At 38.0% G+C, this 26,108-nt stretch overlaps 1 protein-coding gene across 1 annotated transcript in view; it reads right to left on the reverse strand.

The window, feature by feature from the left end:
* Window positions 1-656: 656 nt before the first annotated feature.
* LOC583743 (solute carrier family 2, facilitated glucose transporter member 1) overlaps window positions 657-26,108 on the reverse strand; it is a 55,905-nt gene continuing 30,453 nt past the window's right edge. Inside the window, exons 3-12 of the mRNA XM_030987134.1 lie at window positions 21,628-21,788; window positions 19,363-19,487; window positions 14,040-14,155; window positions 13,050-13,209; window positions 12,294-12,490; window positions 7,276-7,386; window positions 6,409-6,510; window positions 4,656-4,731; window positions 3,808-3,935; window positions 657-2,387 (exon numbers count right to left, since the gene is read on the reverse strand). Coding sequence (XP_030842994.1) covers window positions 2,190-2,387; window positions 3,808-3,935; window positions 4,656-4,731; window positions 6,409-6,510; window positions 7,276-7,386; window positions 12,294-12,490; window positions 13,050-13,209; window positions 14,040-14,155; window positions 19,363-19,487; window positions 21,628-21,788 — 1,374 coding nt within the window. The 3' untranslated portion in view covers window positions 657-2,189. The remainder of the gene's footprint in view (window positions 2,388-3,807; window positions 3,936-4,655; window positions 4,732-6,408; window positions 6,511-7,275; window positions 7,387-12,293; window positions 12,491-13,049; window positions 13,210-14,039; window positions 14,156-19,362; window positions 19,488-21,627; window positions 21,789-26,108) is intronic.

Consider the following 26,108-nt stretch of genomic DNA (forward strand, 5'->3'; position numbering starts at 1 on the left):
GCTTCTCTAAAATATATATATATATATTATATGGATCTGCATGCTCATGCTCAGAAAAATATGATTTGACACACATACATATAATGTACAAAGATAGAAATTATTTGCACAATTCTTTGAATCAAATACTTTACAAATAACACTGTACTACCCTGTTTGTCTCTCTTTCAAAGCTTATTATCTTTCGCAATCATCCGTCAATACAAATCATCTCCGACATAACATCTGGCGATATTAACATCGTGTTTCTTTGATCTGGTTATATACCGAATAGTTCTTTGAAGGACTATCTAAATCGTGCTCACTAAGACTATATCATATAGCTCAATATTTCCAAGGTTCATGAGTGAACAAAAACTTCCTAAACCTGGCTCGATCTTATGACGAATGATCCAAATTAATCCAAAATCTTCCTCTTACATTTAGCTGTGTTGTAACTATATCAGCTACAGAATGAACATTAAGGTAAAACACAGTCAACTTCAAACAATCAACTCATGAAAAACTGGTGAAAAAATATATCACATCAAAGGTATGTTGGTGCCATTCACTAAGTGCAGATTTTTATTCATTATTTTCATTTTATTTTTTATTTCCATATTTTCAATTTTTGCTTTTTAATCTGCAGCATTTCATTTTTTTAATTCATTTTTTTATTTTTTTTATTTATTTATTTAAATGTTTTTGGTGGCAATGATAACAAGCCATTCATAACTTCCAAGAAGTTTTTACACATTGTCTGCCGATAGCTAGAAGGGCGTTATCTCATACACTTCTTTACAGAGTTAACGTCCTTCTGGCTCCAGCTTTTATACATGGTCGATTTACGGGACAGTGTCATCTGCTGAGAACCATAAGGGCACAAATCTTGGTTGAAAAGATGGATTAACGCCCTTATGTCTTTCAGAACACAACATATGACCCTAGGGTGAGAAGCAGAAGGTTGTTATGAATATCAGGTACACAAACTAACTCACTTAGTTCCTAAAGTCCTTCTGTTTCTCATCCCTCAATATATATATATATATATATAATCTCTTCACATAAACAACTAGATTTCAGCCGTATATCAATATGTAGTGTGGTTCTGAGGCCTTCTCAGCTTTGTGCAGTCAAAGTCTACTACAAGAGACTACAGTGTATGGTACATATAAATGGATGGCCAACTCCACGTTCAAATGCCTAGTGAAAAATGTACATCAATACTTTCATGGTAACTTTAAGGCCAGCTTAGGTAGAGCCTCTCCATATTGTTGAAGACATCAAATGCAGGCTGCCAAACAGGCACATTTTCTAGATGAACATATATCATATCTCTGATATAAAAAGCTTTTGAAGACTAGCCACCTCAAGTGGTTCTAGTCCCATTCACAGACATTGATGTTGATTATTCAATGATTTCAATGATTCAGGTTTGAAGAAAAAAATACATGTTTACATGTATATTGTACGTAGAAAAGGGACTTATGACTTTACCTCCTGTCCAAGGGACAAGGGTCTAAAAAATGAGGCATATTCAATAAAAATTTAACATACCACGCTGGTTTTGATCATTACAGAGCCTTGGGATATTGATCCCAGAATCTTTCAATTCTGGCACAAAGTAAACAATGACCTTGTGCCTCTTATCAAACATTTGGTTAAAAGAAATTCCCTTTGCTGCATACATGTACATGTTCTTACAGTCAAACCTGTCTACTAAGGCCACCCATGTGACCTCTATAGACAGGGTGTAAATAAATCAGTTTCTCTGAGGGGGCACAAGTGACCACTGAGTTAAGTTTTTTATCTTATATCTTCTAGCTCTCTGGAAAGAAACAACTTAAAGGCCATCTTTACTAGTTTGACAAGGACGGATAAGACCACCCAGCAAGGTCACTGACAGGTGGCTAATCTTATCAACTCAGCTCTCAATTAACATAAGAAAAAGAGGATCATGGGGGACCAATGGTCACCAATTAGGCATTGTTTGCTATATAGAGGGAGCAAGTAGCTACAAGTAGTACAGTGTGGCTTTAAGTGGCTACTACAGATAGGTGGCTACTACAAATGAACATAGAGATGGCCGTCACATAGAGGTGGGCATTATGACACGTTGGACTGTACTAGAAGATAGAGTAGTAATATACACTTCAGATTCTTAGACTACACACTACATACGGTACGGTACTGTTGTGTGGTGATCGTCATCATGCCTTGTTGGCGTTGTCTTGGAGTTCGTAATCGCCACCCTTCGACTTCTTTCCCGACTTATCTCCCTTCCTGAAGCCATCCATGATGTCGTCGAACGTCCTGTTCTTAGTCTCGGGAACGTAGAAGTAGGAGAAGATGGTCGTCAAGATCACAAAGAACATGAAGACCAAGAACGAGTATGCCCCTACGGTAGCCTGTAGGACACAAACGACAAAAGGAAATGGGGTTTTGGGTTATGACCTTGCTGACCTGTGATGCATACCATAATGATTGGCTGGCTTCTGTCCCAACTAATAAAGCCAATTATTTTAGCATTGGATATTATTATAGCACACATACATGTATTCACCATGCAAGGTGGTCAAGGCGCTCCAATATTACTAGGGCTCTAGCTGGACTAGCCATTTACATCACAGCATACAACAAATTCTTTCCTTAACACCTGGGTGGAGAGTGGCAAATCAAGATTACTGTCTTGCCAAAGGACACTAGTGAAGTACCGTGCTGGGACTCGAACCCATGACCCTTCTCGTTTCCAGTCAAGTGTTTAAACCACTCAACTATGGTGACACCAAAGTGCACCAATATTTAGTCTGGAAGCTGATACTCATTCCAGCAGGGCAGGTTATTGTGTTCCTCTACCCCTACCCCTTACTCCCCCACCACCCACCCCTACCACTCCAAAATCTACCTCAATGTTCCAAATCGCTGAACACTCACCTGAATAACGGGGAAAGTAAGACCAACAAGGATGTTACACCACCAGTTAGTCTGGATGGCGATACTCATAACAGCAGGGCTGGGTTATTGTGTTCCTCTACCCCTACCCCCTACTCCCCTATCCCCTACCACTCCACAACCCCACTAATGGTCCCAAGCACTGAACACTCACCTGAATAAAGGGGAAAGTGAGACCAACAAGAAAGTTACACCACCAGTTAGTCTGGATGGCGATACTCATAGCAGCAGGGCGTGGTTATTGTGTTCCTCTACCCTACCCCCTACTCCCCCCCCCCCCCCAATCCCTTATCCCTACCCCAATGGTCCCAAGCACTGAAAACTCACCTGTATAAAGGGGAAGGTGAGACCAATGAGGAAGTTACACCACCAGTTGGTCTGGATGGCGATACTAACGGCAGCAGGGCGGGTTATTGTGTTTCTCTACCCCTACCCCCTACTCCCCCATCACCCTACCCCTACCACCCCACCATGTTACCCCAATGGTCCCAAGCACTGAAAACTCACCTGAATAAAGGGGAAGGTGAGACCAACAAGGAAGTTGCACCCCCAGTTGGTCTGGATGGCGATACTCATAGCAGCAGGGTGTGGTCATTGTGTTCCTCTACCCCTACCCCTATCTCCCCCACCAACTTATCACCCTATCCCTACCACTCCACCAACCTACCCCAATGGTCCCAAGCACTGAACACTCACCTGAATAAAGGGGAAGGTGAGACCAACAAGGAAGTTACACCACCAGTTCGTCTGGATGGCAATACTCAAAGCAGCAGGGCAGGGTCATTGTGTTCCTCTACCCCCACCCCCTACTAACTTACAACCTTACCCCTACCACCCTGACCACCCCACCAATGGTTCCAAGCACTGAACACTCACCTGAATAAAGGGGAAGGTAAGACCAACAAGGAAGTTACACCACCAGTTGGTCTGGATAGCGATACTCATGGCAGCAGGGCGTGGTCCCTGGGTCCACAACTCAGGAACAATCACAAATGGTACAGGACCTAGAGAAAAATAATATTATAATTATTTATTCATTATCAGTTTATTTTATATTTTGTCTACATGGATTTCACAAGAACACACACAGAACTTAACCAATGATAACAGAGTGATATTTTGTCTACATGCATTTCACAAATATATACAAAGAACAAAACTAATGATTACAAGTTGTTTTTTTTTGTAAATGAAGAAAATTATTTTGTCTACATGTATTTCTCAAATATATACACAGAACTTAACCAATGATAACAGATTGATATTTTGTCTACATGGTCATGCATTTCACAAATATAAACAAAGAACATAACTAATGATAGCATATATACATACAATCATACACTATTTATAATGGCAAGATGAGTAATATGGTCTTGAGATCATACCTGTACATTAATTGCAATGAAATTATTATTCTATTTATTATGTCAAATCAGGATTACTAAGCATAATTTTGTACTGATTCTACCCAGATTCTTATTGGGGGGGGGGGGGGGGGAGGGAAATATTGATCAATTTAAAGGGCATCCCTGGGTTCAGAATAATTTTGTTTTTATAAAAGTCTAAAATTCCTGGAAACTGATAAAGATGGCACATTTGAAAACACACTGCAGCAGTGGCAGTAATGTCGTCAAAATACCCTGCCTTTAAAAAAATTGGAATACCCTTTTATAGAAAATATATTACTTCTGTTAAAGATATAAAAAGGTTCAATGACTTACCTGGTCCAACAGCGAATGATACAATGTAGGCATAGATGAAGATGAGAGACAACCATTTCATCCAATCAAAAGTAGGCTATAATAAGAAAAACAAAAACAAATTAAAAAGTAGTCTACAATAACATTGGAACAGTTAGAGTACCAGTAAGTAAATTGTAAGATATCCACGCAAGATCTCAAGGGCCTGTTTCATAAAACAAATGCTAATATTTCTTTGACAAATTTGCTCTCAGCCGATCAAATGCCACGATTTCAGTAGCTTATAACACTTATGGTAATCTGTTATTGATATTGTATGCTGTGAGCATGAAGGATGCTATAAACTAAGAGCACTTTACATAGTGTTAAAGGTAATACAAACTTTTGGTGTGGGGTCATGAATTTGGTTCAAATAAACATACGGTATTAGGAGCATATGCGATCCTACAATATTCAGTGATCGTTGTCGCGATTGAAATCGAGTCTTAAGTTATGAAACTGTAAATAATAAACTCTTTATGTTGTATAGCTCCCTCTCAACATCAAGGTATTAATTAAGCTATAAAACAATTTTTCCTGACTAAAATCTACCGATTAGCTATTCCCGTTTGGAAATTACACATCACAACTATATGTTCTGAGATTTTCATGGTCGCAGCTACTATTGAAATTTATCAAAATTTACAGGGAGCACCGGTAAATTTTTATATTCAATTTTTCTCGAAAGCAGAAGTGTTTTAGGGGCTAAATTTTTTAGTGCTTATAATACATCCTCAGGGGCATCTCAATATATCAAAATTGTAAAGAATCACTATCCACCCAATTTTCCAAATTTCCCAAAACTTTGTATTACCTTTAATACATTCCTTGCTCTGAACAGATGATACATCTAGCTTAGCCAATACAATCAAACCTGCTTTAGTGACCACCTGTCACATTTTTTGTTTCCCTTGAAAATGGCTTCTCATTCAAACATGTACTAAAGGAACCTGTCTACAAAGACCACTTTTCGTGTTTCCCTTGGGCTGTCGCTATGGACAGGTTTGACTGTGTATGGCTGTCAGATTGAATAGTTTTGATAATAATGACACTTGTAAAATGGGGGATTCATTTCTGCAAAACGGGCTCACATCATTAAAAATCATAGATTGTCGCTTTATATTCCACTCCTTTAGACAAATATTTGTTGTGAAAAAGTATTTTTTAACATTTAATTGCTTTTAAATCAATTTTCTGACCACCTCTCATCTGTTGGTTGGAAGAAAAAGATAATAATATGAAATGAATGCATTTGTATTGGGCGGACTCTAGTACATCGCTCTTACAAGGCCCCCCTGACACATCACTGATGTCCTTTGCCAAGGCATTAATCTACATTTGCCTCTCCATACCCTGGGGGCCCTACGTTACTGAATTTCCATATGCTCTCACAGTGACCATACGGTAAAAATACTCCCCAGGGAGTGGAGATGGTGCACATTGTGCGTGAATGAATCCAATGACTTTCCCTATGCTCTCACGGTGACCATACGGTAGGAATACTCCCAAGGGAGTGGAGATGGTGCACATTGTGCGTGAGTGAATCCAATGACCGGGGTAATAATATCTGTGAAGCTCTTAGAGAAAGTATTTCGTATTAAGCGCCATATAAATTCAGATTACCAGTACTATTAGATTTATATCATTACAATTACGTATGGATGAGAACTTACGACTTACGAAAGTGAGCAGGAAATCATTTGAGAAGATACAGAGGAAGAGACTGTTTTCTTACCTGGAGATTTAAACTGACTGTGAGGAGAGCTAAACATATGGCCATTAGACCGAATGGGACGACCGTTAGAATACGACGTCCAGCACGCTCAACCATGTACACCTGCAATAAAGATAGAGTAATGGCAGATAAGACAATGTATCAAATACATACTTTAATAGGGAAAATATAGAGGGTTCAGTAAAACAAAGGCGTAACTCCATATTTTGCCAAAATGAGTATTTGATATCAAAATGTTCAGAAAAAAATGTGGGCTTTCCAAGAAACACAAAGACTTAACTCCACCCAACACCCTATTGAAGTCAATGGCTAGTGAAACATAGACTTAACTCCCTAAGGCCCAAGTGCTCAGTGACACATAAACCACTTTTTCTCAAAATGGCCAAAATGGAGTTACGTCTTTGTGTCACTGACCCCTCGATATGAATGCATGAAGAAACTTGGACCAGACAACCGAAAGCAACATTGAGAATGGCAAGTACAGCAAGTTAAAAACAAAAAGAAACTCTTCATAGTGTTATTTAATTTAATACACACTTGTGATGGAATACATGAACCCCTATTTACTAGTGTAAGAAATTGTGATTTACCTTTTGAAATTTTGGTATTAAAGTTTTGGACTTGACATGCAACAAAGTACACCATGTGCACAAGCAAGGAGAAATAAAAACTGGCTGAATAGTTCAGGTTCCATTTTATAGCAGTTCTCTGGTTACATTTCCACCAAAAATGTAAACGGTATTTAAAATTTCAAATCTTTGAATCAACCAGGGTAAAATAGAAATGATTATTGTCCTTTACAAGCTAGCATAGGTATGGGATGGTTCCAAGCAGATATTCCAAGATGATACAGGATGCAAGACTTACCGAGATAATCGTCATGACGACGTTGATGGCACCTGTTCCGATGGTGGCGTAAGCAACCTCCTCTGCTCCCATACCAGTCTGGCGGTAGATTTCTGTGGCATAGAAGAGAACCTACACGAGGAGGAAGGGATGGAAGAGACAGAGAAAGAAGAGAGTTAGGAGAGGAGAATATTTGATCTTCACTATTACCATCTTCCTTGTGACTGTCAATTTCATCTTCATCTTGACCCTTGTTATTGTCATCATCTTGACCATTATTTGTCATCAACACCCCATCAGCATCATCATCGTTATCTACATTGTCTTTGATGACATCATCAGGGATCATCATCTTCGTCGTTATCATCATTGTCTGTCATTATCATCACCCTTATCATCATCTTTTTCTTTATCAGCATCATAATTATCTTCATCATCAACATTTTCATCATCTTCATCATAATTATCATATATTTCATAATCATGTTTACCACCATCACCATCACCACCACCATCATCATCATCATCATCATCATCATCGTCATTGTCATCGTCATCGTCATCGTCATCGTCATCGTCATCGTCATCGTCGTCGTCGTCATCATCATCAACACCATCGTAATCACTCTCATCATCATCATCATCATCATCATCAACACCATCGTAATCACTCTCATCATCATCATCATCATCATCATCATCAACACCATCGTAATCACTCTCATCATCATCATCATCATCATCATCATCAACATCATCGTAATCACTCTCATCATCATCATCATCATCATCATCATCACCATCATCATCATCATCATCATCAACACCATCGTAATCACTCTCATCATCATCTTCATCATCATCACTATCCTCTTTTTTTTGTTTATTCTGGTTTTTCAACATGTTTATGGGTAGTTGCCCAACAACTTCCTACAAAACTGTGAGGAATGTGAGGAATGTGAGGAATGTGAGGAATGTGAGGAATAACCAACATTTTTTGCTGGCAGTGTAAACGCCCCCTGTAGGAATGCAGGGCTTAAATTAATTCAAGGCCACCAAGGCCATGGCCGTGGATGCCCCTTTGATTGGCCTCAATGCCCCTCTCCTTGGCCTTGGAGATTTTTTGTGCCCTTTCCAATTCTTCCTATTTGTGCTGTAATATAGGAATGTGCCCTACAGAAAAGTGGCCTTGCCCTAAAAATACTGAAATTTAAGGCCTGGGAATGGTTCTTCAACTAATACCAAATTATATTATACTAAGAATTCCAGGTTCATACAGAGTATTTTATACACGACTATCCCTATCAAGTTACTGGTACCCGCACACTTAGTACATCAGTGTGATGAGTAGTGGTTAACCATAAGCACAGCGTTTAACATCTTAAATACACCGCGCTTCATTGCAGAACTAATGATCCCTGACAAATGATTTCTCTGAAACGAATATGATTCACTATATCATGGTACAATTGATACTACTATGAATGTGACTTTTTACTATCAAACTACAGGCATGTCTTCATGAAAGCGGACTATTAGCCTGGCATAACTTAGTCCATTGAGTAATAGAATGCCACGTGTCAACCTTTCAAACACTCTGCAAAAATTGATGTGATACTCACTGATACTACAAAAAAATGAATGAATGAATGACATGCTATAAAGGTACTATATCCCATTTGCAGGCCAATAAAATGAAAAGGTTAAATTCCAACGGCATTTGAAAGATAATACTAATGTAGAACTTCCCGATAGAAAGTAGGGCTTGAAAAAGTCTTCCAGTGGGAAAATAACGACTAATAGTTGTGAAATCGACTTAGGAGCTATAGAGCCAATAAGTAATAGTCTTGTTATTACCAGAGAAGAAAAAAAGCCAGTCAGTCACTCAATAGTGTCTGACAGTGCAGTCTAGCAAGTAAACGGGTTTCCTTGCATAATTTGAATATTAGGACACTGCAAACGTTTAAATTTCACAGATAGGGACATACATGACATATTCATAATTCCTGCAAAGTTCTACAGAACTTGAGGTTAGCTGCAAAAGGGACATAGTACCTTAAAGCCCGAAATAAAAATGATTAAAATAATTTGATGACTTGATTCATGCTTTGTTATTTTGTTACAGAACTCCTGTAAACTGTTAGACATAAAAAGGTTGACAATCCATAAATCAGTAGACAGATTTTTCAATGAAGATGTAAGTGTAATACGGTTCACATTTCTGTGTCTTATATAACGTTCTGTATCTTAGATATCTTAGCTTAGGTATGAGAACTGATGTGTTGTCATGTTAAGTTTTATTAGTCTTTTTCTTCACTACAGACTTGTTCACATCTGCTAGTGTCAATGGCAGTGGTTTACTATTGGATATTTGAAAGCGTACTGTGTTTCACTTTCATGTAACACAGAGATCAGAGAGTATACACATTGGGCCTTTGTTGCACACAGTTACCATTCATTTACACAAACTATCACATCACATCTGAATGAGTCTCTTAACAAAGTTTATATCTTGACTAAAATTAATACTTCACACTTTTTAAAATATCTTAAATTAGGCGATGAAGCAGCATGAATTAGAGGAATATATTTGTGGTTATATCTCTACTGTTAAAAATAGGTATAGAGAAGGTGCTCTTCGTAAAAGAGATTTTCCAATCAATTTGTATATGATATGGCCATTATGGGGCTTGTTAGTATATGCTTGTTGGCAAATACGACGTCATATATGCCGTCAGAGGTTAGGGTACACACAAACACAACAGCTGAATCTATTTAACAACTCTCCATTTCTCTTTTGCGTTCTCTCTCTCTCGCGCGCTCTCTCTCTCTCTCTCTGTCTAGTTCTCTCTCTGTCTCTCTCTTCTTCCCCTCTCTCTTTCTTTCTCTCTCTGTCTCTCTCTTCTTCCCCTCTCTCTTTCTTTCTCTCTCTGTCTCTCTCCCTCCCTCCCCTCCCTCCCTCTCCCCCTTTCTCTTTATGTCCCTCCCCCTTTCTCTTTATGTCCCCCCCCCCCCTCTCTCTCCCTCTCTCTCTCTCTCTTTCTGCCCTTCCTCCTCCTCTCTCTCTCTCTCTCTCTTGATCTCTCTCCTCTCTCGCTCAGACATCAAACAAAGAAAACACAATAACTCTCCTAATGGATGCCTCAGACATTGCTCATTCTCAGTCTTATACCATCACATTTTCAATTATCTCATTTTTCTAGGGCTCTTGGCAAGGTCATTTTTTCCTATTCAATAAGAGGTATGGTTAATGCATATCTGTAGTCTGCTCCCTATAGCTCCACTGCTAACATTTTCACATAATCTATTTTTATATCAAGAGACAATTTAAACGCAGATGAATCTGCGCCGCACTTGAACACCTCTAATGGTTATATTTACTTTCTCTGAGTGAAAGGGATGGGTGTTTACACGATCATGTACGTTATTGATCAAGCGTGGAAACCACTTGGGAAGCTAGACACCTGTTACACACATGTCTGGAAACAGGAAAGCAGGCCTACAAGGGCAGAACTAATGGAGGGTGGTTTCAATGTAATAAAAGTGTGAAGAGCTTGTAAAAACACTGTTGTGGTATTACCAAAGCCTATCTATAACAGACATGATAAAAGGTAAAGGCCAGTTTTGGAAACGCCCCCCTCTCAAAAAATGAAATGAAAGATAATTACCAATCATGTGAACGAATATGTTTTGACTAATACGTGATCATACAAATTTTGCAGAGAAACCGCCTACTAATTGATATACTGGTATTTGGTAAATTATTATATCTATTTGAACCTGATAGATATAACACTTGTCGCGCAAATGTGCGAAGTCCCATATACATCTTTCTGTGTACAGTGCTTGTCACTTTACCAAGACCGGGCCAAACTTCTTATCATTTTGATGATTCCAGAACCTTGCAGTACACACCAATACTTATATGCTAGATGATCAACCTTTTCTGATCGATTCCACAGCGTTTCTTTCACAATGCAATCGCATTACGATAACTGGTCTTTATCTTTAAGAACTATGCTTGCAATTATGTTATTATTAGGCCTAATAATGATCAACAGTATTGCATACTAAGGAATTTCCTTGCTACCTGACATTTATTTTATAATTTTCACTTAATAACCTGGGTCGAGACGAAAACTGTGGGTGAAATCCATTTTTGGTGTATGGGCATAAATCGTCTGTTTAGAGCCATAAAGGGATTAATTCTGTATAAAATGGTTTGGTGAGGGGCCCTTTTGGCTCTAAACAGATTAAATACTCAATTTGAAATAAAGCCCACAAAGGTGTCATTCACAGAAAGTGAATTATTATATCCACACACAAACCCCAATCATTGACACACCCACATATCCGCTTCATAATATTTATTTTTTGCTTTAAGTCCGTTTGTTGATGGGTGAATGGTTTACTCATTGGCATGTGGCCAATTCAATTTGTTTGACCAGGGCTCTGTTGTACTTATAGAAAACATACAATGCCAGCACCACAGCTGTTGACTGTGTGGTAATATTTTCTTGTAAAACACCATACAAATCCATCCTCATCCCACTTCCTCGTTATTGCCAACAGTTACTCTCCAGTCTCCATGGCAACGCTATCATGAGCATCATGTACCTATGTGGATAGTAGAGGCAGGGGAAACACGAAAATAACCATCTATACCTAGGTAACACTTATCCAACGTCATCACCACCATCATCACCATCTTCATCACCATCTTCATCATCATCACAATCATCACCTTTATAATCATCACAATAATCATCATCAACACCATCATTACCATCATCACCATCACCTAAACCACCACCACCATCATAATCACCAAAACCACCACTACCACTACCACCATCTCCATCAACACCAACATAGCTACCACCATCATCACTGATAATATCACCATCACTACCTCTACCACTAACCACCAACTTCATTCCTTACACACACCACCACCACCACCATCTCGAAGCCTTACCCATACCACCACCACCACCACCAACCATCACAATCCTCCTCCTCCCCACCATCATACTTACAGCATTGATACCAGAGAGCTGTTGTCCTCCCTGAAGAATCATACAGATGAGCAGAGGCATCTTCCAACTTGGGTCCTTGAGGGTTATCACGTCCACGATTCCAACCTTCTCCTCAACTTCCACATCTTTGGATCCCTCCTCCCTGATCTCCCGAATCTCTTCTTCGACATCATCCGAGCCTCGTAGTCTTACCAGAGCTGAGGATAAAAGAAAATGATAGTCTCAGCCTTGACTCATGGAAGGCATAAACGTCATTTATTCAGTCTCATGATCACATCAGCACTCTCACCCTAACTATTAGTACATGTAACTTTTGAGAGAAAAAAATATTCCTTCAAAAGAGATTTTAGGTGCATTACAAATATTTTACTTTTATTCGAAAACTTATCTTTCTATCTTTATATATAAGAAACTTCGAGAGAGCAAGCCTCATGAATAACTCTCTCAACTTCATTCTCATCATTACTTTGTATTAAGTTACTAGAGACATAGAGAGAGACAGAGACAGTGAGAAATAACGAGAGACAAAGATAGAGAGAGAGAGGGGGAGGAAGATATATATATATATATATATAGAGAGAGAGAGAAATAAAGAGGGACAGAGAGAGAGAGAGAGAGAAACGGAGAGAAAAGAAAGAGAGATAGAGAGAGAGTGAGAGGTGGAAGGGAAGGATCGAGACGGGGGCAGAGAAGGAACCCAACCCACAGTTCGGGCAAACCTGAATTCAGAGATAATCGCACATCGCCATGCCATACCTTGTCTGGTCTTCTCTTCTTTGTTCTTGTTGAGGAGTAGCCATCTTGGACTCTCTGGGCAGAATGGTAGGAGGATCAGCTGGAAGGCACTCATCACTCCAATCAAAGCCAGCAGAATAGGCCAGCTGTCTTCTGCAGTGAAGGCGTACAGTCCTAGGGCCTACAGATACAAGAAAGAAATCACAAGGTTGGATCACAAATCAATAGATGGCATCATATTCAGTCTATCCCAGTTCTTTTTAATTTTGTTCTTATTTTTCTTTCTTTTCTTTCATTTTGTTTTTATGTGGGGGGGGGGGGGCTCTCTTTTTGTGCTCAATCATTTAGATTCTTCACGTACTATGGAACTACCCATGAAAAGCTTCAGCAACATACCCCTACAAAATCAATCCTGAAGCATCACAAAATCACAAAAAGTACCCATGAAGCACTTTTATTGGCATAAAAGCCAATCTTGAGGAGTTATCCATCTTTAACGTGTTCAATAGAATTAGGGAGTTATACATTTTTTTTAATATCAATCCCTAATAATGAAAAATATCATGAATCGATGGATAACTCCAAAATCTTCTCTTCGATTCATAGGGGAGAGTTTGGCTAGGATTAGGGTTAAAGGCCGTAGCCTCACTCCTCCCCCCCCCCCCCCCCCCCCCCCCCCCCCCCCCCCCTTCCCCTCACCCAGATCTTCTGTCCTGCCTCGCTGACTGAGTTGAACAGCATGGTCCCAATTGCCTATTAAACATGTACTTCATGGGGGTGTTTCACAAAGATCTTAAGTAGAACTTAAGTCTAAGTTGGACTTTACATTTATGTAGAGCCATTTGTAGCCTTAAAATGAAAATGAAAAATAATTTTTACAAAATATTTTCAAAGATGCTAACAGCTTTCCATAATTGTTGAGTCCAATTTAGAGATAAGTTCAACCTAGGATTTTGTGAAACACCCCTCCCCCCCCCCCCCCTGGTGTTTAGCAGAATTGTTGAGACTCACCTGACCAATGAGGATACCGATAGTGATCATCAACTGATGGATGACTCCAATGGCTCCTCTTAGATTGATAGGAGAGATTTCAGCCAGGTACAAGGGAACAATCGTAATGGCCGTACCTGTCAAATAAGATCAGAATAAAATAAAGAGTTGTGACTAGAATGACTTGTGGAAAAGGGTCTTCTATTATACTGTGGTCGCACCACTAGGCCGACCTTCAAACCAACTCTAGACCAACCAAATTTTGGCCATTGATGATAATATTAATGTCTGTTTGGTCTGTTGTTAGTCTGGTGGCGGTCTCATTGGTGTGCTGGGGGATTGGCAGAGGCATAGTATGAGTTGAGACATTGAGGGGCACTCACATCATGGGGGGAGGGGAGGGGGTGTGGGGGATACACAGAAAATGAAATTTCATTAGGGGGAGGGTACTGGAACTATCACTTTCTTTTCTAGTCCTTTACCTCATCTCTCATGACCATTTTCTCATCTGTTTTTATCTTTTTCTTTCTTTTGTCTTTTTCTTTTCTTCTTCAATCCATGGTCTCAAGACTTTAAGCTACTATGATTTTTTGTATAATGGAATTGCATTTAGACTGAAACTGGTTTAAATACTTTGTTCATCATCATATAGCTAGAAGTGTGTTTAGATCATCACAAAATACTGAAAACTTGATGGAAGTCACATTCACTAAGAGGCTCAAGTAATTTGAGACCATTTACAGAGGTGGGTAGGAATTATCAATCCAGTTTTCTTTGTTCATTTAATGAGCTATTATGTAATTTCTAAGGAAATATTTTGCCAGATATACATCCTTTATTTGTGGTCTCGAGGATTAAGCTACCGGTAGGTTTTTGTACCCTGTGTCTGTAACGACTTACTGTCCAACACTGTTCCATTGTTCCATCAAGAAAATAACATTTGAAAGTGACTTTTCACATCACATGAAAAAACAACATTTGAAAGTGATTTTACACATCACATTGAAAAACAACATTTGAAAGTGACTTTGCACATTACATGTGTTCTAGCAGTGTTCATTGAATTCTCTACATACACATACATGACTGTACTGCATGTATGTACTTTGGACCAGTGGCTTATCGATCCCGGGGATTTTTTTTCTACCTTTAAATAATAGTATTGACAGATATGCATTGTTCTCCAGTGCCAGTGGGCCCATTGAAGTGTTTAGTTCCAAATAGAGAGTCTATTCTTCCTTATCTACAGACGAACGTAGGTCAAGATTTAAGTGATTCAAATATAACCTTCCTCTCTGCAAGCATGACAAGCGCACTTTGATTTCAATAGTTAATCAATTAGGATATTGATATATAGTAGTCAATGAAACTCAAAGCATAAAGTTAAAAGTCCATTTCAAATGCTCCAATAAAGCTACTGATACACAATCATTAGTGCTATTAGGACCTATTAGGTACAATATTCATAAATGGTGATGGTAGAAACGTGTTAAATACCACTTATAAAAAAAGTATTTTACTGAGACATCTATGTCTTGAAAGAGGTGGTTTTTTTACCTCCAATGTTGGTGACATATTAGTTAAGGGAGAAAGATGCAACAGTCACCTTTTTCTTTTCTGCCTTACCAACAAGATGTTTATTGATCGTATTAGTTTAAGTCATACCATTGTTAATTGAACCTGCACATCTCCTTTTTGAAGTACACAGGTCTTTGGAAATCAAACCAAACTATTTGGCATACATGTATATCATTAATGATGAACAATTTTTATAAATGAATCATTAAGGCTTAGTGTGAATTTCTCTGCTTTTGTCAAACAATGTTTATGTGACTGTATAATTTCATGTGTTACTAATATGTTTGTCACCTTGTCTGATTACTTGAAATTTACCAAGTTCTTATTGAAAAACTGAAACTTAATGATCAAATTCAAAGAAAAGCAAGTCTATACATTTTTTTAAAGTCAAAATAAATGCACCACCCCCCCCCCCTTCAAATGGTCAAATGGAACATTAGAGAGATGTAGATCTCCAAGCTAAATCGATAAAAGCAAAGAAAACCCTTTTTCGATTGCCTTGTTCATCATTCATTGTGTAAGAGAAACAGATAGAGGAGAATGCAACGATGTTTGCTCGGTATAAATAGATCCTATCTGGCATGCTTCAAGAGAGTGCTACAAGTACATGTATGTCTTTAAAAGAAAAACGATGATTGTGACCCCACCGAAAAGTGCAGTTTGTATGCATAACTCCTATTTACTTTACTTTATGAGGTGCTCATACTTTTTTATAAGTGTAACATCAATAAAATCAGAATACAAAATTTGTACCAGCAAAGGTTACTTCTATTCAAACAGTATATATGAATTCATTCCTTTTCTTAGGGAATCATTTCATAAACTGATCCAATTCTGAACACCAGAGATGCGTTTATACATAAAGCAAAATATAGAGATTGTGCTTGATCACAAAAAAAGTCATATCCTATGTACACTATGGTTGCATCAAAATCTTAATTCTAAATTAATTCTCATTCATTGGGAAAAGGAAAGAAGTTGGGTTTTCAAGCATGACCTAGCTTTATGAAATGATGCAAATTCTCACAGAATTTCAGCATCCTTAATCCTTATTTCACAAGCTCATAAACAGGAAAAGAATAAGCATATTTCTGGGCAATGATTCATATTTCTTGGTTTAAAAGGAGTTTCATTTTTCATCTGCGGTCTATCTGAAATAAAAGCCTTTACTCATTACGAAAGAAAAAAAATGTAACTGCAGAGGTGTCTCTGTGTTGTCAGTATTAAAGTTAGAAACTATAATAGGTTCTTGGCAAATTACAAATATTGATGACTGTTCTCTTTCTATCAACTATAATTTTTCAAAAATAGCTTTTTGGCAAATTTGGTCCTAGAACATAATACTGCATTGTCATTGTTGTTTTTCCCTCAAAAAATGGCAAGTAGGGATGGAAAAAGAAGCTGCACACAACAAAAGTCCTATGCGATCTTGCTTATCTGTGTGTTAAGAAACTAAAGAGTCAAGTGCAACACGCTTAAGTAAAACAAACTTGTAAAACTGCTGCCGTTTACAACAGGAATGTGGCCAAACCTATAGTGAGGAGCAAGACCAATAGAGCTGTATATGACCACACGTCTTGTAATTGGGGTTAGCAAAGTTCAACAAACTCCATTTGATTTCCACAATTTTCTTGTTCCACTACATCCTTTTAACCTCTGACATATATGGCTGGCATTTGCAGACCACTTGGCTATATTTAGAAGGGGCTAGGGTTGTCTGATCAGTAAACTTGTTCAACCTGTACCACTGGGATGGAATGGTGACCCGCCTCCCATGATTGGTAGCATATCACTTGCACATACCACTCACACACTGTTCTGTTCTATCCAATGTTATAAGTGGCTCTATAAGATTTATAGCTGTAGCTGGTAGGAAGCCAAGTGCTTGTACCAAGTGAAGACAGAATTGAATTCTACTTTTCCTAGCACTAAACAATAACAACTTCAGATATTTAAAAAACAAAAATCAGAAATAGTGGAATTTGCATTGAATCAAATGGCTAGTTCTTCAGTCACTTTGAACAAAACAATATATTGGTGGAAAATTAAAAAAAAAAAAAAATAAGTTCATGATTGGTACATTGTGATCTTTATCAAGTAAACTAATTGTGCTATGCTCTATGGTCTTATTTTCATTTCGTCTCCATTACTTCTCTACCTTTATTTCCCTATCTCTTTATTCCTTTTCTCATCTCTCTTTCTCTCTCTGTCATACCATCGGTCATCTAACAGCCAGAAAATATCTTGACCTTTCTTTGGACGACAGTACTAATTGGGACATGGTAACTGGATCATTGTGGTCAGATCATGTTTAAATGACCAATACCTGTGGCAGATCCAGGGAGTATGGGGGAACACCCCTCCGGTAAAAATTGTTTGAACTCATGTACATTAGGGCCATCCTTCCCTACCTCCACAGTTAAATTCAATAACCATTTCTGGCCATTCGTGTGAGTTGTATTATTTCTTTGGAAGGTGCAATTTTTAACTCAGTACTCAACAGGTTAATTAAGAAATCATATCATCAAAATCTTCTATCTTGTTTTCAAAACGTTATTTGAAATTGAAACCAAAATGCCATTCAATATCTAGAGATGGCTCAGGCACACAATGGGCTGTTAATCATCGAGACAATAAAGACAGTTCACCCAGAACAATGACCAGACAGGAAAGTCTTTTTTTTCTTCTCTTTACATCACATGTACATGTATGACTACAATACTGTACTGAATCGCTTTATCATGATGTAAATCTTGATGACATTCATCAGAAGAATATCTCATGTTCACAAGGGCCAAAGGTTGTATACAGAGATCGCTCTATTATACTTTGTGGATTTAATCTTTTGACTGGAAGAGATAATATTCATGTTTATGACATAGATTATGAAGGTTGTGACTTGGTAAACAGAAGCTATTGTCTGGAGCTGATCAACATATTTTTCTTACTCAGACGATTGTTCATTGATTAAGTACAGGTACTTGAAGTCGTATGTCAAGGACATTTTTTAACTCCTTATCTCGTGATGTGACTGTGGCATATTTCATATTTTATGTTTCTCATATTTTGGCAAAGGTGTTGCAAGTTCCAACTCATGAAAATACAAACATGCAAGTAATATCCGTTCATGTACATGAATTTGTCATACGTGGAGGCCTATGTGTTGGGGATGATCGACGATGATTAAGGGAAAGGAAGGAAGGGCGGTGAACCTGTACGCACAACGCATTCATCTAGTCATGCTGGGTTCAATTCCGCCACTTATAAGTTGAAAGACAGATGCTTTACTAACGGAGCTATTACTTACTTCCTCTCTCTATCTCCTTCTTTTCCTTAAATGTTTTATAAACTATGAATAAATATCCATCTCCCATCTCCTGTTTCTTTCCTAACCCACATAAAACATAAAATACAGTTTTCCTACGATGCTTCCCTGCCTGAGCCGACTTGCTTCTTCTCTTTATCTGCTCCTTTCCCTTGACCTTAGAGAAATGAAAGTGTTTTTCCTTTTCTTTTCTTTCTTAGAAACATAAAACCCAGGCTTAAATATAGACGCTCAAACTACCGAGGCACCACTGGCTGTGAAATGACTTCCCTCTTTTTATGGCCGATGATCATTATAGTGCACAGCACTTTGCTATCATGATGGAAGCCTTCTATCTCTCTCATTAACTAAAGCAACATATGAAAGACTAGGGGGCTTTTTTCCAACCGGTAAGGGCAAAATCCCAACTGCCCCCAAATTGTTTCTGACACTTTTCCTTACCAACATAGAAACCGTGGATGAGTCTGCCTATGATAACCATCTCGTATGAGTTAGCCAACTCCGCAAACCCAAAGAGGACTGCCGCCACGAGGGAGAAGATGTTGATCATTAGGAGAGCTCCTTTCCTGAGGATGAGAGAAGCAAAATGAGACAAAAGTTACATATAATCACTTTGTAGAGCCACTCATCCTCTCCAAGCGCTATAGTTCTCCTTAGAACTATAAGCTAAGAAAGATAACAAACAGTCCTTTTCAGGACTACACACCCCCAAGAAAGATTACCGAGTCAGAGTCCTTTTCAGGACTTCTCAATCCTCTCTCTCTCTCTCTCACATGGTGCACCCGCAAGCCACCTGTAAATCACTTTGTAGTTTTGTAAGATGATGTGGGTAGAATTATTAGGATTTTGGATATTGGACGTCAGACAAAAAAATAGAGAAATTGTTAATCAATGTTATCTCTGAGGACATTTCAGACATAACAGTTTGGGTAAAATATTATCATTCTAAAAATTACATATACATCACTTTGTAGATTTGTAAAATGATCTACGTTGAACCATTAGGGTATTGGACGTCAGAAACAAAAGTTGCGAAATTGTTAATCAATGTTATCTCTGAAGACATTTCAAACATAACAGTTTAGGTAAAATTATCATTTTAAAATTACAAATACATCACTTTGTAGATTTGTAAAACGATCTACGCTGAACCATAAGGGTATTGGACGTCGGTCAAAAAATTAGAAAAATTGTTAATCAATGTTCTCTTTGGAGGATATTTCAAACATGACAGTTTGGGTAGAATATTATCATTCTAAAAATTCTTTATTTTATAGTACCATCATTTGGTTGCCTCTGACTTCACTTTTGTTATATCGCCATTCTTCTCTTTTTGTCTCTGTACCTCTTGTTTGTTTAATTTTTCTTTGTTTGGTTCTCTTTCTTTTTCTTGTTCTACACTTCTCGTCTTCTCCATATTTCTTTTCCTTTTCATCATTCATGTTCAATTTTTACATACATCTCATATTAAAACTAGGTTCTTGTTTGTCATCAAGTGCTCAAATGCAATGGTTTCAGTAGGTAAAAGCAATGAAGTAAGTTGTTACTGATAAAAAGTTGAATGAAACGGGCTATGATTCTTGTCTTCATGAGCTTTCTTTACGAAAACTTGAGAGACTTGTGATATATCAGAGATAAATCCTCCTTTCAATAAACAATTTACTCATTATCTTCAAGATCTTCTTGGTAAAAAGCTGGGCAAAACAGATGGATTCTATTTGTGATAAAACTCTTGTTTGATATATTATGAAGAATCTTATTTCAAACATTTTTTCCTGCATTTACAATAATATCAACCAATAACCAATCTCAAAAACATCAAAATAAGTTTCTAATTATCGAAAAAATGGCATTGAATGTCTTTTTTATCATTTTACTATAAATAGCTCTACTATCTAAAGCAAGGGCATAATTCCAAACACGATCCCAGCATCTGGGTAGGGGATTTGACGCTTTAGCTATCGCCTATCAAGGATTTGCGCACTATATTCCAATCATTGGCTAAGAAAAGTTCCCACGAACGATAATGCCAGATAAAACATATCTAAATGCAAATCCCTGAGATCTCATAACCAAGTTTGCTCTTAAGCTTAATAGGTAGCTGCCCACTTAATTGCATATAATAGTAGCAAAATTGATAAGATGTTCAATCCCTCATCAGATAACTTTCTTGATTGATAAGCGTGTCTTTGTTATCATAAGAACTTATATAACCATCCTTGTGTACACTACCGGGTACTTGCATAAGAGTAATAGGACTGGTGGCTCTTTCCTGTTTTGTAAATGTGAGTTTTGTTCAATTTTTAAGTTGTATTCGGGCGTACCCACTACAAGCTATGCTTTTCAAGTTTCGCGCCTTCTTCCTTGTAATACAAGTTCCTTAATTATATTTATGTTCCTACTTATAAATTGTATTGTTTGGAAGGGGGTATTTCAAAGAATTGAATCCTCAAGTACAATTTTGTAATACCCTGTAATCATTACAAACATTTATAACTTATTATTACAAATATTTAATCAAGCAGTCTTGTGCTTTTATTTCCTTGGTACCATCATGTTTCAGGTCCATGTCAAAGAACCTCTAGGGCAGATGGGCCTGAGGATGAAAGGGACTGTGTATAACCAGGACCTAGGCCCGATGACAAGTACGACATAGGACCAAGTGGAAAATCTACAGGACTTGAGAACCCTGACCGATGAATTTACCTTCCAAGTCCGTCGCTAAGGTACCCACCGACCAAGGCGCCGAGAGCTCCGCCGATGCACCATACAGAGATGGTGGCGGACCAGAGCCATAGGACACCTGTATCACTGAGAGGCTCACCTCGTCTGTCATAGTTGGACTGGTTGTAAAAATCTTGCATGGTCTGTAGAGGAGATAAATACAAAGGTATACCTTTAGTTTTAAGAACAATAATAATAATATTCCGTTCTTGATAGAGCAACGTCGATCTGGCGCTGCTCAGTGGCTGCCGGGCTCACGATCAATTGGGCAAAAAGAATTTCCATTTTCGGTTTAACTTTATAAAATTTGGAGCGGACTTGAAAAGATTATTCATCATTAATTGTTTTTTTCTGTTTTTTTTGTTTAGCGTATAACACATTATGATATAACATCCCTATGCCATCCAAAGAGATTTGGAAATTATTACCCTAGCTCTAGCTCTGGCAGACGTTTTCGGCACAGAGTGCATTTCAAGGAATAATCCTACCAGGTACCCATTTACCTCACCTGGGTCTAGTGTGGCAAATAGACATTAGTGTCTTGCCAAAGGACGTTAGTGTTGTGGCAGGGATTTGAACCCTCTACCTTGCAGTTCACATTCCAGAGACTTATCCAACGGACCACAACACCTCTGCTTTTGTAAGAAATGGGAATTTCTTAAGTTAGTTATTTACTAAAACCTTCTTCATGGTCTGAAGAAGGTAGATAGTCCAGAGTTCAAGACCACAGTTTAAGGATTACATTTTCATTGGAAAAAGAAGAAGACAAAAGACTTCAATTATGTATTAACACTTTTATAACACTGAATTTCTGCGTGAGAATAGCATCATTATGTCTCTGCCTTCATTTTACTAATCACCTTTGACCTCTGCCTCGGTGACCCCAAACTTTAAATCATTTCAAAAATCTAGGGAACGCCAGAATACTCTAAAATAATACAATATTCATATAATAATCATTCAATAAATCCATACATACTTGTGCCATGCTTTGGGTAAATACTTTGAATGTTGTCCAATTTAATGAAATAATACGTAAATTGACTTGATTATATTTCACATTTGACCTAATGAAAAGAAATGAGATAAAAATATAGGGTGGACGGATAGTTTGACAAGCTACAAAATGAGGGGGCAAATCAAATTCCTTTTTTGTGTTGTGAAATAATATAGTTCGGTATTGTCACATCCAGAAAAAACGAAGCTAAAATATTCTGGAAAAAATATCCATGTACACTTCTGTTTATTTCAGACTAACTAATCTCTAACGGATTTTATGAAACGAGAGATTTTTTGTATTGATGTTTTCTTCTTCAAATAAATGTGTGTGAATTTTTAAATGAAATAGCAAGCATTTTAATGTCAAGATAAGAGTATAAATACATTTATAAATATAATGTTACAGAGACAAGAACATGTAGTTCGTCAGGAGTTTCAATTTGAACGCCAAGTTTGGCCGTGTTTTCTTTCCGTATCTGTCAACCACAAAAAGTCAGGCGACAGTGGCTCAACGGATATCGATAGCACATACCCAGCATATTCCATGACGTCACCGAGTGTTACGTCTACGGAAGACAGACGTCAAACTTTCGCTGCGTCTCTAATGGGACAATGTGATTGCCGAGCTCTAGCCCAGCGAGCTTCCGACGTAGGAAATGTTTCTTGGAGAGGCACTTGTCTCACCGATGAAATGCTATAAATACGCCGAGTAAACATTGCCGAAAGGAAAGCTAACACCCGAGCTGGGGGCGCCGAGAGAATTCCTCGGGAGGTGGGATTCGCCCGGGATGTCATTGATGTAACTTTCTAGCAGGCTGTGCGTCCTTTTCAAAGCGTTCCCAGCAGTAACTCGTTGTACGTAATGAGTTTGTCTTCTGTCTTTTTTTTTTTAATGAAGATCTCTTTTTCTTTTTTTTCAAGAATGCTTCATCTCCGAAGCAAAACGTTCATTTTTTCATATCTATAGCTGTCATAGCTTCAACATTTTGGGTCCCAAATAATATACAAATAATGAATGGTTATGAGTTCAATAGTGCGAATATTTTCATGAGTTGAAAGATTAACATTCTATTCAACGAGGCGTCAGCCGAGTTGAATAGAATCAACGTTAATCTTTCAACGAATGAAAATATTCGCACCATTGAATGAATCAAAAACATTCATTATTTGTTTTATACAACATCGAAGAAGATCTAATAGAACGTTAATCAACAAATTATGCTTTACTCCTTATATCAAAGATAAATTAAAGTTGGAGTCAAGCCTTCTCGATTACATTCAGATTGCCTGCGCGTCAGATACACGCAGGGATACGCGCGCGCACGGCTGAGAGGAACGCAGGCTGCATATAACCAAAATTGCACGGCGCATATAACCAAAAATGCACGACCGTGCAATATAACATCTATTGAATATCACGTGACCAACAATCCTCCAATCAAATGACAAGGATCCACGTAGGTGTTGTATAAAATATATTAATATTATGGGGGAACCGGAACATACTATAGAATTATTTTTCAAAAAAGTATTTGTCGGCAAAACTCTTTTTTGACTTAATAAAATTAGTGATGTGTAGCAAGGACAGAGACGACGAAAAGTGATGAAATAAAGAAGAAAAAAACATATTCAACACAAAAAAAGTCATTAGCCATTTCCAACATGTTCCATCAATATTTTTAAGTAATAATTACACAATGTACTTTCGCGCGAACCGCTTCCCTTTTACTTTCCCCAAAGAAGAAAAAAGATAACCTACTTATTCATTTCATAGTCCCTTACTGATTTACGTGCAGGGGTAAGAATGCAGAATGAACCCGATGAAGACATGACTTTATGCTTGTCTTCACATTGTGACGTAATGAACATGATACTCTGCTAACATGGCGGCCAGACATGTTCACAAACATGTTCACAAACATGTTCACAAACATGTTCACGTCACAGAGGTTCTCAAAGGATGCATCGTCTCAAGTATCATTTAAAACATCACCGAAAGGACAATCAGGTGATATATTTTCTTGTAAAAGGAATACACTTTCGACAAAAGAATTCCTATAACAAACTGATTCGTTATCAATGCAGTAAATTACTTGTTTGAACCAAAAAAAATTAAGAATTAGACACGTTCACAACTACCTTCGAAAAGCAATTCAATAGCAACACTCAGTCTTAATTTCGGCGGGTTCTGTGAAGATTTCACTTTTATTCAATTACCAGGTCTCACATACTGTCTCTGAAAATATACAAGAGTAGAAATTTCATCGAAAACAATTTTTTTGATCCTCTCAACGTTTTTTTTTTAAGGATTTTAAAGATTACTTTTCTCATTAAATTTCTTAGCATGAAACGCAATGGCCCGAGTTCACAGAGGAGGTTTGTCGACACGTCGCGTTTTGACGCGTTGTAAAAACGCGTCGAAACGCGTCATATGACGCACGAAAACTAAGGTTTGTCGACAAACCTCCTTTGTGAATTCGGGCCAATATGGCCAAGCAACAAAACTGGATGCACTCCAAGACGCTGAGCAGAAATTTATGCCCTTTCTTCTCATTGTATACTATTATCTGGTATATTTCCAGGGCTCTGAATCAAGAGTTACTGAACGAAACAACATGATGTGGAATGACTATTAAGACTGTCGCGAAAGGGTTAAAGCCCAATTCACTACGTGAAGTACAGACACATCCTTCAACCAGGGACTTGATAGATGTCTATCAAGTCCCTGCTTCAACCAAGGAACTTCAAGAATTCCCTGCTTCAACTTCTCGACTTGCGACTTGCCAAGAAATTTTCCGGTGTCTATGTTTTCATAACATGGACCTACTTGAATCTACATGTATGTTCTCACATGATCATTTCCACATATAACTCTAACACCCCTTATCAAGATCATTGATCAAGAACGTGCATGGTGCCGTGCATCAGACACGTGCCCCACCTTTGTTTCTTTGCCAAAACGTCTGGAGTATTTCTTTTTCTGTTTTTGTAACCGTAAACCTATACAAGAGATAGCTCCATTGTGTTGACCTACATCCATTTAATGTCGTCAAGCAGCCAAAAACCAAGTCATCAAGCTCATCATCCTATCTGAAAGCTGATGCCGCTGGCGTCACTTCTCTGCTATAAAGAAGATACCTCTGGAAGGCCTATACGTGCCTTCTTCATGTCCTTGTTTTATCTGAACTCTGCGGATAATTCTTGTTTCTGTTTTGTGTAACATCGGCCTACATCTCCTTGGTTTAATAGATAATACTAGGGTATCATCCGAATTGCTCCGGGCTTTATTTGTTCACAATTTTAGGATTACAGTTTGGGTTGCAATTGGATTTGGTGTTAGGTTTGGGAGTAGGGTTACATAGTGATTGTTCCCGGGTTGAAATTATGATTACTGTTTTTTAGCGACGAAATTTACTCTGGAGTAAACGTCGAAGGAGCAAGTAAAGTACAATCGGCATGACTGG

The sequence above is a fragment of the Strongylocentrotus purpuratus genome, unplaced genomic scaffold, assembly GCF_000002235.5.
Source record: "Strongylocentrotus purpuratus isolate Spur 01 unplaced genomic scaffold, Spur_5.0 spur5_scaffold_16, whole genome shotgun sequence".
Classification (NCBI taxonomy): Eukaryota; Metazoa; Echinodermata; class Echinoidea; order Camarodonta; family Strongylocentrotidae; genus Strongylocentrotus; species Strongylocentrotus purpuratus.